The sequence below is a fragment of the Mesocricetus auratus genome, unplaced genomic scaffold (assembly GCF_017639785.1).
Source record: "Mesocricetus auratus isolate SY011 unplaced genomic scaffold, BCM_Maur_2.0 Super-Scaffold_100004, whole genome shotgun sequence".
Taxonomy (NCBI): Eukaryota; Metazoa; Chordata; class Mammalia; order Rodentia; family Cricetidae; genus Mesocricetus; species Mesocricetus auratus.
The window spans coordinates 114,551,396-114,561,971 of NW_024429189.1; the positions used below are offsets into that span (position 1 = coordinate 114,551,396).

Sequence of the window (10,576 nt, forward strand, 5' to 3'; positions counted from 1 at the left end):
TAGTGACTGAACTGCTAAATAGGGCAGAGAGAATGGTTGGGTACTACAAAGTAAAACCCCCATTTCTAAGCTCCTCCAGTTCCCAGGCAAAACTACAGGAGCTTGACTAAATCTATTTTTAAACATGATCGTTGCATCCTGAACACTGGAAAGGCAGAGTTCTCCATGTACTGCCTCTGACATCATCTGATTGTGCGAGAATCGGAACTTCAAAACTCACATAATGCTGAAATCATTCTTCACACATCCCTGTAATTTTCTTCCTGGGGTTGTGGGAGGATGATGGTAACACACACACACACACACACACACACACACACACACACGTTGCCTGTGAAGATCTCAAAGCACAACTTCCCTCTGAATCCACAGCCTGGTAGCGATCGTGTTTGAGACGATGTAGGTTCTGAATTCTGTCCTGAGCATTTTGTGTGTGCTATGTAACTCAACTCTTCTAAACAGGGTGGATCACAAGTGTGGCAGAAGTGTCTTCCATCGTCTTTATCATATTGCCTAAAAATTTGATAAGATAAGCATTCTGGTGTTCTTGGAATAGAAAAAAAAATAGACCATTAAGAGGTCAATAATAGGCCAGAACGCTTTAGACTTTATGTAACTAAAAGCACAACTGAAACCAGTGAAATGAGAATGGCCACCATTTTCCACAAAAAAAAAAAAAAAAAATGGCAGCAGCAAAGTTAGCTGTTTATCACGGCTCATTACTATCACCTCTCTAGTCCTCCATCCTCAGGACACTGGCCATCAGAGTTGTCACAGTCACAGACAGATACAGCAACTGTGTTTCACGAGACAAACACCAAACTTTTCCTGGCAGTTTCCCTACAGATCGGTCATCCCACTTGCCTCCTTGATGAGAGTTGAACCACCACCCACCCTACGAGGAAAGAAGTCAATTTAAGAATATGTACACGTAAATTGTCAGGTTAAAAAAAGTCAGATCTACCTGCGGGAAGCAGTGGGTTCTGGAAGGTGCAAGCAGTATCCTTATGTGGAATTCCATACTTCTATTACATCAGTGCTTAAAACTTTGAGGTTTTAGAGCATTTCAGAGGTCACATTTGGGGTTAGGGAATGCTTATTCTGTGGCAGGAGGCTAAGAAAGGCACTTAGTGTGAGCACTGGGCCTAGGGAGGTACTGTATGATTCTGCCCTCCCGGACATCACTGCAGTTTCAGTGACATTATGACACTAGAAGGCGCTTTCTCCACCTGTTGGAGGAAGCACCTGGGAAGCACTTGAAGATCCTGGGCACTTGGCACTGGGTAAGCCAGGCTCTTGATCTGGACAGCAGCCGAGTCGCTGACAGCAAAACTGAGCAGAAGAAAGCACTTCTGCTTCCAAACGTTTTACTCATCAGCAAGTGACAGGAGCAGCTCCCAGGAGCAAGCCACTGCCACAGTGGGCAGGGCCTCTTGGCTTCCAGTGAACTTCACTTCAGCGGAATAACTTTTAAAAGTCAAGAAGCTCCTGCCAGTCCTGGAACCTCACTCTTGATTCATGCTCAGAGCCTGAGACACAGGTGTAAGGGGAGGTGCCAGGAGAGAACCTTTGGGGGGGAAATGAAAAGATTCCAAGAGTTCCCTGGAGGACCACAGGAAAGATTTTTCCAGGAAGAGAGGGTGTTGAAGGTTCAGTGTGTGAGAGGACAGCAGAGGAGGGGTGTCCCGGAAGGTGGGACAGCCATCCAACATCCTTGACCTGGGGCCAGAAACGATCCACCGAAGGGTCATTTAAAATCTCTCCAGAGTCCACAGTTATGAAAGACCCCCCCCACACACACACTCAAATACAAGCTAGGGAGGCAAGATCTGCCTCTTGCCTGATCTAAACCTAAAGCAGCAGTTTTAGGTAGCAAAGTCTGCTCCACCCAACAGGCACCCAGATGGCCCTTGAGATAGAATAGGCAGAACATTTTGTGGTTCTTTCCAGAAGGACGGATGGCCCCGCTTCCCCGAACCCTCCTAGCCTGAAATCTCCCCAGAAAAGCGCCGTGTGTGACCCCTTGATAATCTTATGGTTTTTGCCTTTAAAAAGAGCTTGTAATAGCTGCTCGGGGCTTCTCTGCCTCCCATGGCTCAGGAGCCCGTTTGTGCAAATGTAGAATAAAATCCTCTTGCTTGTTGCATCTTCTGGTCTGGAGTCTGAGTCTGTGGGGCGTCCACCTGGATACGTTGGAATCCCAACATTTTGGGAGGTCCAACAGTTATAGGGAGAGCACAGCATTCCTTCCCCTAAACATTTGCCCCACTCTTTCCCTTTCTGGGGGTCCAGGTCCCGCAGGTCCCACATGCAGACAGTGATAGGAATAGGACCAAAGGACAAAGCAGAACATTGGAGTGAAGGTCTGTGTAGCCACCATTTGGTTGCGTAAAGCCAGAAAGGTTGGAGGCCAACTCTTCTGTTGCCCAGTACTAACCTCATCTGTGTCCTTAGTCCAAGCCTAAATGGATCACAGCAGCAGCCTCCAGCCCTCTCACAAAGACCACCTCCAGTGGTCCTGAAGCATTTGGCTCCAACTCCTCCTGAACAACTGTCCCAGCCACATAGCACAGGACCATCGAGCTCCCTCCTCCCCAGGCAGACAAGGAATCACTTTATATCCTGATCCATCCATGGAGAGTATACAAACTGAATCATGCTCTTTTCGGGGGTTGGGGGGCGGCTCTTCTCTGAGATCCTGTATTAGCTGTTTAACTAGGGTTGAAGTTGAGGGCTGCCTGCTGACAGTCTAGCAGTGAGGTTGCTCTAGAGTTTGGAGGCAGTGGAAACCCAGGTTGGGAAGCCATCTTCCCTGGCCACCATCCTCTCTAGGGACATTTTGGCAAAACACCTCCATGAATGAGTGCAAGGGGTGGGGGGTGGGGTAATCAGTGGACTCTACCTACTCTCTAAGCACCTGGGAGACAGAGATTGCTTTCTTTTTCTAAAAGTAAATAATTTGTATTATTTATTTATGTGAGGCAGAGGCATGCATGCCACAGTGGGAAGTGAAGGTCAAATGTCTCTTCTTGTAGCTTCCAGGGATGCAATTCTGGTCTTCAGACTTGGGCACAAGCACTTTCATTCCTGAGCCTTCTCACCTGCCCAAGGTTATCTTTAGTTCTCCGAATACCTGAGGACTTTAATTCTACGCAGATTCAACTTTAAAGATGGAGACCAGCATTGTAGGAGAGAGAGAGAGAACCAAGATACACACAGCCCAGAGCCCCACCTCCACCTCTAATGGGCCTGGGAATCACCAAGATGTCCATAGGAAGCTTCAGTTGAGTTAAAGGATGCAGGACTTTTTTAAAACTGAAGGGTCGGAGAGGGATGTCAGGTGCTAGGATGATAGTTCTGCACACTTGGAGTAATCTGGGGCGACTCAGGATACTATGGTACCCAGAGAACTCCAGGTAGCTAGCAGGTCGTGAAGAACCAAGATTTCAAGAGAAGAGGATTTGAAGGGATGTGAAGGAGGCATGAGGCATGATTTAGGGGCAGGTAGGACCAGGGTTCAAGTAGAGTTTCTTTTAGAGTGCAGGCGAAGCTGGCAGCATGGCAGGGGTGGTGCGAGTAGAGAAAGCTTGCTAGGATCCCAGAGCTCTGCTGGCAGAGCAGACTGCACCTGTGGACCGCTCGTGGAGGGAGGGGCGTGCGCAGGGCGAATGGAGCTCCCGCGGCCGGGGGGCGCGCGGCAGCGCGGGGATTGGAGGGCGCTCGCGGGCCCCGCGCGCTTCTTAGGCGGAGCGGTGGTGCAGAGCTTCTGCGCGAGACCCCAGCCCTCCGCTTGGTCCTTGGCGGAGCACTCAGCTGCTCCACCGCGTTCCACCGCCTGGGGTGAGCACCCCAAAGCATGAACGTGCCCTCAACACTGCCCCCCGGGGGCGAGGACACCACCTGGACCCCCGGGACCAACGCCAGCAGCGTTCCGGACAACGAGGAGGATGCAATGCGGTCCGACGGCACGGGGACAGCGGGTATGGTCACCATCCAGTGTATATATGCACTCGTGTGCCTGGTGGGCCTAGTGGGGAACGCCCTGGTCATCTTCGTGATCCTACGCTATGCCAAGATGAAGACAGCCACCAATATCTATTTGCTCAACCTGGCGGTCGCCGATGAACTCTTCATGCTGAGCGTGCCATTCGTGGCCTCAGCGGCTGCCCTGCGCCACTGGCCCTTCGGGTCAGTGCTGTGCCGCGCAGTGCTTAGCGTGGACGGCCTTAACATGTTCACCAGTGTCTTCTGCCTCACCGTGCTCAGCGTGGACCGCTATGTGGCTGTAGTGCACCCTTTGCGCGCCGCCACCTACCGGCGGCCCAGCGTGGCCAAGCTAATTAACCTGGGAGTGTGGCTAGCATCCTTGCTGGTCACACTGCCCATCGCAGTCTTCGCTGACACCAGGCCAGCTCGCGGAGGCGAGGCCGTGGCTTGCAACCTGCACTGGCCTCACCCAGCCTGGTCTGCGGTCTTCGTGATCTATACTTTTTTGTTGGGTTTCCTACTCCCAGTTCTGGCCATCGGTCTGTGCTACCTGCTTATTGTGGGCAAGATGCGTGCTGTAGCCCTACGGGCTGGCTGGCAACAACGGAGACGCTCAGAAAAAAAGATCACGAGGCTGGTGCTGATGGTGGTGACTGTTTTTGTGCTGTGCTGGATGCCCTTCTATGTGGTGCAGCTTCTGAATCTGTTTGTCACCAGCCTCGATGCCACGGTCAACCATGTCTCCCTCATCCTCAGCTATGCCAACAGCTGTGCCAACCCCATTCTTTATGGCTTCCTCTCTGACAACTTCCGGCGCTCTTTCCAGCGGGTTCTGTGCCTGCGCTGCTGTCTCCTGGAGACAACTGGAGGTGCCGAAGAAGAGCCTCTGGACTATTATGCCACTGCTCTCAAAAGCAGAGGGGGCCCAGGCTGCATATGCCCTCCATTGCCCTGCCAGCAGGAGCCCATGCAAGCAGAACCTGGCTGCAAGCAAGTCCCTTTCACCAAGACTACTACTTTCTGAAAACCATTTCACACTCCCTCAGCTCACCTGCAAGGAGGTCGCACCACCCTCTCGGCCCAGCAACTTCTAGAACAACTCCTGTTTCACTAAGTCAGCCCCTTTCTGTGCTGTCCCCAGGAGTCTCGGGATTCCTGGAGCCCCTCTCCTAGGACTGGCTTCAAGACAACTCCATGGGGGTAGGACTCCTCTGGGAATCGGGTTAGAGTAACAGCCATTCCTGAACCTCTGGCAGTTTTTCATTGGGTGGGAAACAGGAGGAGGTCAGAAAGGAGTGTGTACCCTTGTGTGACTGTGACAGTGACCACTTAGAAGAGCCCTGGGAGGGTGAAGTAGGCAGAGCCCCTTCCCCCTGCAGGCTCTTTACCTTATGGTAGTACATGGTGAGACAGGAGAATGTAAGATATCTCCAAGTGCTTTCCCTCTCTGTCTGTGTGAGACCCTCCTTGCTAAGTGAGATGTCTATGTAACAGCTGAGTGCACTTGCTCTGTCATCCTACACGTGTCTCCCAGTTGTCGGGAGACCAGTAGCAAATTTCCTGTGAATGCAAAAGATTTATAGAAATATGATGTGGGGATTGCTGCAAAGCATAAAACTGATCAGGAATTAAAAGGTAGAAAGGATAAAAATATCATCTGCTGCAATTTTTTCCACCTCTTTCCCTGGCTAAAGGAATAGGAAGCCTCATTAAAGCCCATGTTATGCTATGCGGGGAGGGTGTCAGGAAAAGACCAGAGAACGAGGGTGGAGGGGAAACAGACTGTGTTTTGACACCAGATGCTAACCACAATGAAAGGCCATCCCTGTGTGACTGGTTAGTTAGCCACAGCTCCAGTGATCTTTCCCCTGAGAAAGTCTGACAGCCTGAGAGCTTTACTTCTGCTAAACTAGAGTTGGGGGAAGCCAAACAGATGCTGATCGCAGAAGCCAGGAGTGGCTGATTGCAGCCCAGATGTGTACATTAGAAGACCAAGTGCTGGTGGTGCTAGAACGATGAGTCAAGAGGGGAGGAGAAAGGCTGAGACAGTCAGCTGGGCAGTTCCCACGGCTGCCTGGCAGGGGAGGGTGAGCTTTCAAAGAAGCACCTGGATCCCATCATCCTGGAGAACATACCTCTGTGTGTGCTAGGGCAGTCAGCCTAAGTTCGAACTGCTGGGAGGCTAATGGGAATCCAGACTGGCCTAAGGAAATGCCCTGCCACCACATGGGTTACAAGGGCATCTCTGAGAGCCTGGGAGACGCAGGAGGTGACCTCTTCTGGGCTACTTGCCCAGAGTCCTGACTTGTGTGACAGTAGCAGTGCCTGGTATGTGGGAAATGGACAAGAGAGCTGAATTCTGGTTCCAGGCAAAAATGTCTTCTAGCCCAAGCAGGACCTTCAGGCCAGGTCTTCAGAATTCTTGTCTGGAAAAATCAACAGGTCCTTGTAGTGTGGCAACTCTTTTGTTATTCCTGTGTTTTTGTTGTTTTGTTGTTGTTGCTGTCGTTTGAGATGAGATCTCATGTAACACCAGATAGCTATGAATTCACTTTGTAGTAACTAAGGATGACCTTGAACTTCTGATCCTCCTACCTCTCCCTCCTGAGTGTTGAGATTACAGTGTGCAACACCATGCCCATTTTATATACAGTGTTAGGAATAGAACTCATGCTGGCTAGGCAGGCACTCCACCGACTGAGCTACATCTCCAGCCCCACATGGTGGTGACTTACAGGACTAAAGGCTGAAGTTTTTTTTTTTCTTTTCTTTTCTTTTTTTTTTTTTTTTTTTTTTTGGACTAGAAATTTCAACTTCTTCACTAACAATAGAAAAGATAAAGGCCTATGTTAAGTGTCTAGATGTATAACTGTAGGATTCTTACCTTCTCCAAATGCAGCTAGCTAGATGGCCTATGAATAACAATTCATGTTGATGGTAGGTGCATCAGAGAGTTATATAGGAGGGTGTGGAAATAATAAGGGCCTGCTGATCAGGTGAGCCTCACTTACCTCTGAGAGAACTACATTGCCAGACCTCTTCCGTGTCCCCGGCCATGGCTGTGCATTGGAAATCCCTAAATAGAGCACTGACCCCTTGGTTCCACACATGTTTACACACAAGCACATATCATTCCTAACTGGTCATCACTTCCCAGAGTCACTCTGGGCATCCAGAACAAGTCAGGCAGTCCCACATCTGTGGGTCTTACCTAAATAACAGCAACTTCTTGCAAGTCGTTAGAATTAAATTGTTACTTTCTCTGTCCCTGATGCCTGGCAGAGTGGACACCTGATAAACATGCTTGAACTTCACCGCTAGGATCACCTCGTGGGAACTTTTGGCCTTAGCAATGGTTGCAGTGGACAAAGGTGGTAGGCCTTTGCCTCATTTGAGGAAGTCTGGAGTTCCTCTTTTCAGCCTTCTACTGACCCACACAGGCCCTAAGACATGCTTGTTTGCCAGCAAAAAGACTAATTTCATTTTTTTAATGCAAGCTTTTAGCGGGGATTAATGGCGAATGAGGAACCAATACCTTCAAGCTGGAGAGTCACCAATGACAACAGAAAGCATCAGCTTTAGCTAGCTCATGATCAGGACTTTCAGCTCTCCGGCCTCGAATTCCCACTCTTAATAGATGTACAAAAAGAGAGTTTGCGTTCCAAGCTTTCTGTTTTGTCTGTGCTATCACAGAATCTGGACATGGATCCCAGCAAGTCAGGACCTTGGAACCCTTGCCTGATAGATTGTAAGTGGTGAATCACCCCCATTTCTCACCCTCTTAGCCTGAGAACATGACAGCCCGCTCTTAAAATTCTGTGAGCACAGATGTCAGGATTCTGAGGCTGTGTTTGCTGAAGCAACTCCACTGTGTTACTCAGTACCACGTCCCAAAACTCAGCTCTGTGGGTCCCTGTGCAGGGAGATGTATTCAGTGACAGTGTGCTGAGGGTGTCTCTCAGTGATACAACCAGCTTCCAGACAACATGGTGAGTCTGCATAGTGTGGAGCTTGGAAATAATTGGCAAAGATGGGCATTAATCAGATAGCCGTATAAATGGAAGTGTAATTAAATTCTAAGATAAAATAAGAATCATGTCATGACTGGAGATGCAGCTCAATGGTTAAAGTGTTTGCTTAGCATGTGCAAGATCCTGGCTTCAATTCCCAGCAACACACACACACACACACACACACACACACACACACACACACACACACACACTATTCAAAGGAGGAATTTGGCTCCCAGGAGCTAATACAATAGAGTCAGCCCTGCTCTTACAGCAGGTATTCCTGGGACACTGAGGAGGAGGGACTAGGGTGGTGTGGAGGCTTCTCTGTGTGTTGTTATTCAAATTAGACTTTCCTTAGTCACTTTGTGCAGGCAGTAATTTCTCTTCTTCTATTTTGATGAAAGCATCATTTGCATAAGGTAAAATCCACCCTTTCCAGCTGTTCTGTCCTATGACTGCTGATGTTCAGTCATAGTTCTGAAGCTTAACACCCCAATCAAGAGGGCCAGTTTCCATCCTCATGGCTTTCTCTGTGATCTGTAACCTACAGAGGTGGACCACAGGGAAAACAAGAAGCATGAGAAATTATAATAAGGCTCTCCCTAAATCTTCGGATGCTGCCCCTGTTATGCCAGCCCTGGGTTCCTCCTATTCACAGGGAGAACTCAGCCCAGAGACCCAGGCAGCTGCAGCCTGTCCTTCAGCCCTAAACCTGGGAGAAGTATCCTGTACTTCAGAAGTCTCTTGAACAAATGGGGACTTGGAATAAGTTGAGAATTCCCTATGGACCTTGTAACCTTTGGGACACTGGAGGAGGAATGTGGCTTCCTTTCAGGTCAGGAACCCAGGCTCCCTTCCTGGAAGAACAGTGGGGGCATTCCTCTAGACTCTGCCTATGCTGCAGCCTGCCCGCTGCCTGCTAACTGCTCTCCGGAAGACTGACAGCCTGTGCTAGGTTCGTGTCACTCCATTGTAGCTTCTTATTTAAGTTGGCTTCCTGTGCTTTCAAAAAGGCCAGGAAAGCAGAGCCTCACTCTAGCCCATCAATCAGATGGCAATTTCTTTTGTTGCTGTAGGTGTTGGATTTCGGCAGAACCACCTTGAAGAGGTAAGGTGAAAACACAGATGGCAGTTAAAGATCTGCAAAGAATCCCTGGTGTTTGCGTTTGTGGGGGTCTACCTGCATACCACCATCTCAACTTGCAACAGGAGAGTAGGGCAGAGAGTAAGGTCAAATTAGCATTCGAAAGAAGCTAATTGACTGAAGGGAAGACTATTAACCCTTTCTCACCAAAGCTGAAGTGCAACAAACAGAGCCTTGGGATATACAAAAGGGAGGGGAGGGCTTCTATAAAGGTTCCTTCCAATCTCTGAGACTGGACATGGGTACCATTGAGCTCTGCCCTTTCTCCCAGCCATGGCTCACTTCCTCCCCTGAAAGTGCCGTCTTCCTTAATAAACTTGTTCTGCTTCTACCACTGTCTGTGTGTCTCTGTCAAGTTTCTCATTCTGAGACACAAGAACCTGAAAGCCCCAGTGGGTGCTCACTGGGTTCCTGGGTCTTCTAATAACATCAACGCATGTCTTAAAGTGGGAAGACAGGGCTACTGTTAGGACAGTGATAGATAGATAGTGCCTGGGTCTGTGGAAGGTGAGGGCTTGTTCTCAAGGTAACTAAAACCCAAACAAGGTAGAAGGATGAGGATGGACAATGCAAAGCTCCTCTCCGGCTCCTCTCTCTCTTTCCCCCTTTCTCCCCCCCCCCCCAACAAGCTCACCCTGCTCCACCAGCTAAGTGCTTTTGCAACTGAGGCCCCAGAGGCAGACACCAAGGCCATGCAAGTGAGATGAGGCCTCCAAAGAAGGTGTGGACAAGTGGCAAGGTTCCGCCACCAGCCTGTAACTTCCTGTATCACGACAGATGCCCTTCAGGCAGGGGTTTAAAGACGGACACCCCAGACTGTAGTCTGAGTGCACAATTATTACAAGGCCAGCTTTGAATCCCCGTGTTCTCCCTGCATCCCTGCAGCTTTTTGCTCTCTGCCCCGCCCCCCATTTCAAGCAGGCCTGACTTGAGGGAACACATTGTGGCTCTCTGTGTTTTGTAATCACACTTTCCAAACAGGCTGGAAAGGAGTTGGATTCTGTTAGAATATGATGTTAAAAACAATATTTAGTTATTTATGAGTGAAGAAATCAACTGTTTGCTTATGTCTAAACCTGCTGACCAAGAGAAAAGGGAGGAAGAGCCCACTTGAAGCAAAAAGGTGGTGCTGAGACAAGCATTCACTCTGGAAAAGAAAAAAAAAACAGATCTGGGTGTGGGCTGTGTCATTCTATAAAAGTCAGGCAAAGGTCAGAAGATGCTGCTGGGTTCCACCCTCTCAGAGCCTAACCACCATGATGTGTTTTGTGTTCTTTGTAAGTTCAGTTTTTCCGATATTTGCAGTGTCACTACTGGTTAGCCCAAGAACACAAGTAGCATTAGAGATCCTGGCCTTATGGACATCACAGCCACTATTGCTCCCAATGTCACCCACACAGGTGGTCAGAACCTCCTGGACTGAACTAGG

The 10,576-nt window shown here is 49.3% G+C and overlaps 1 protein-coding gene and 1 long non-coding RNA gene across 2 annotated transcripts; both read left to right on the forward strand.

Annotated features, from left to right (window-relative positions):
* The first annotated feature begins 3,519 nt into the window (after positions 1 to 3,519).
* Sstr4 (somatostatin receptor 4) lies at positions 3,520 to 5,640 on the forward strand. The gene has a single exon (XM_005072560.3). It carries the CDS (start codon positions 3,857 to 3,859, stop codon positions 5,009 to 5,011), a length of 1,155 nt encoding a protein of 384 aa, XP_005072617.1. The 5' UTR covers positions 3,520 to 3,856; the 3' UTR covers positions 5,012 to 5,640.
* Positions 5,641 to 8,540: 2,900 nt separating this feature from the next.
* Positions 8,541 to 9,478, forward strand: LOC121140554. The gene is made up of 2 exons (XR_005877465.1): positions 8,541 to 8,958; positions 9,080 to 9,478. It is a non-coding gene; the product is annotated as an uncharacterized LOC121140554 (long non-coding RNA).
* Positions 9,479 to 10,576: the final 1,098 nt, after the last annotated feature.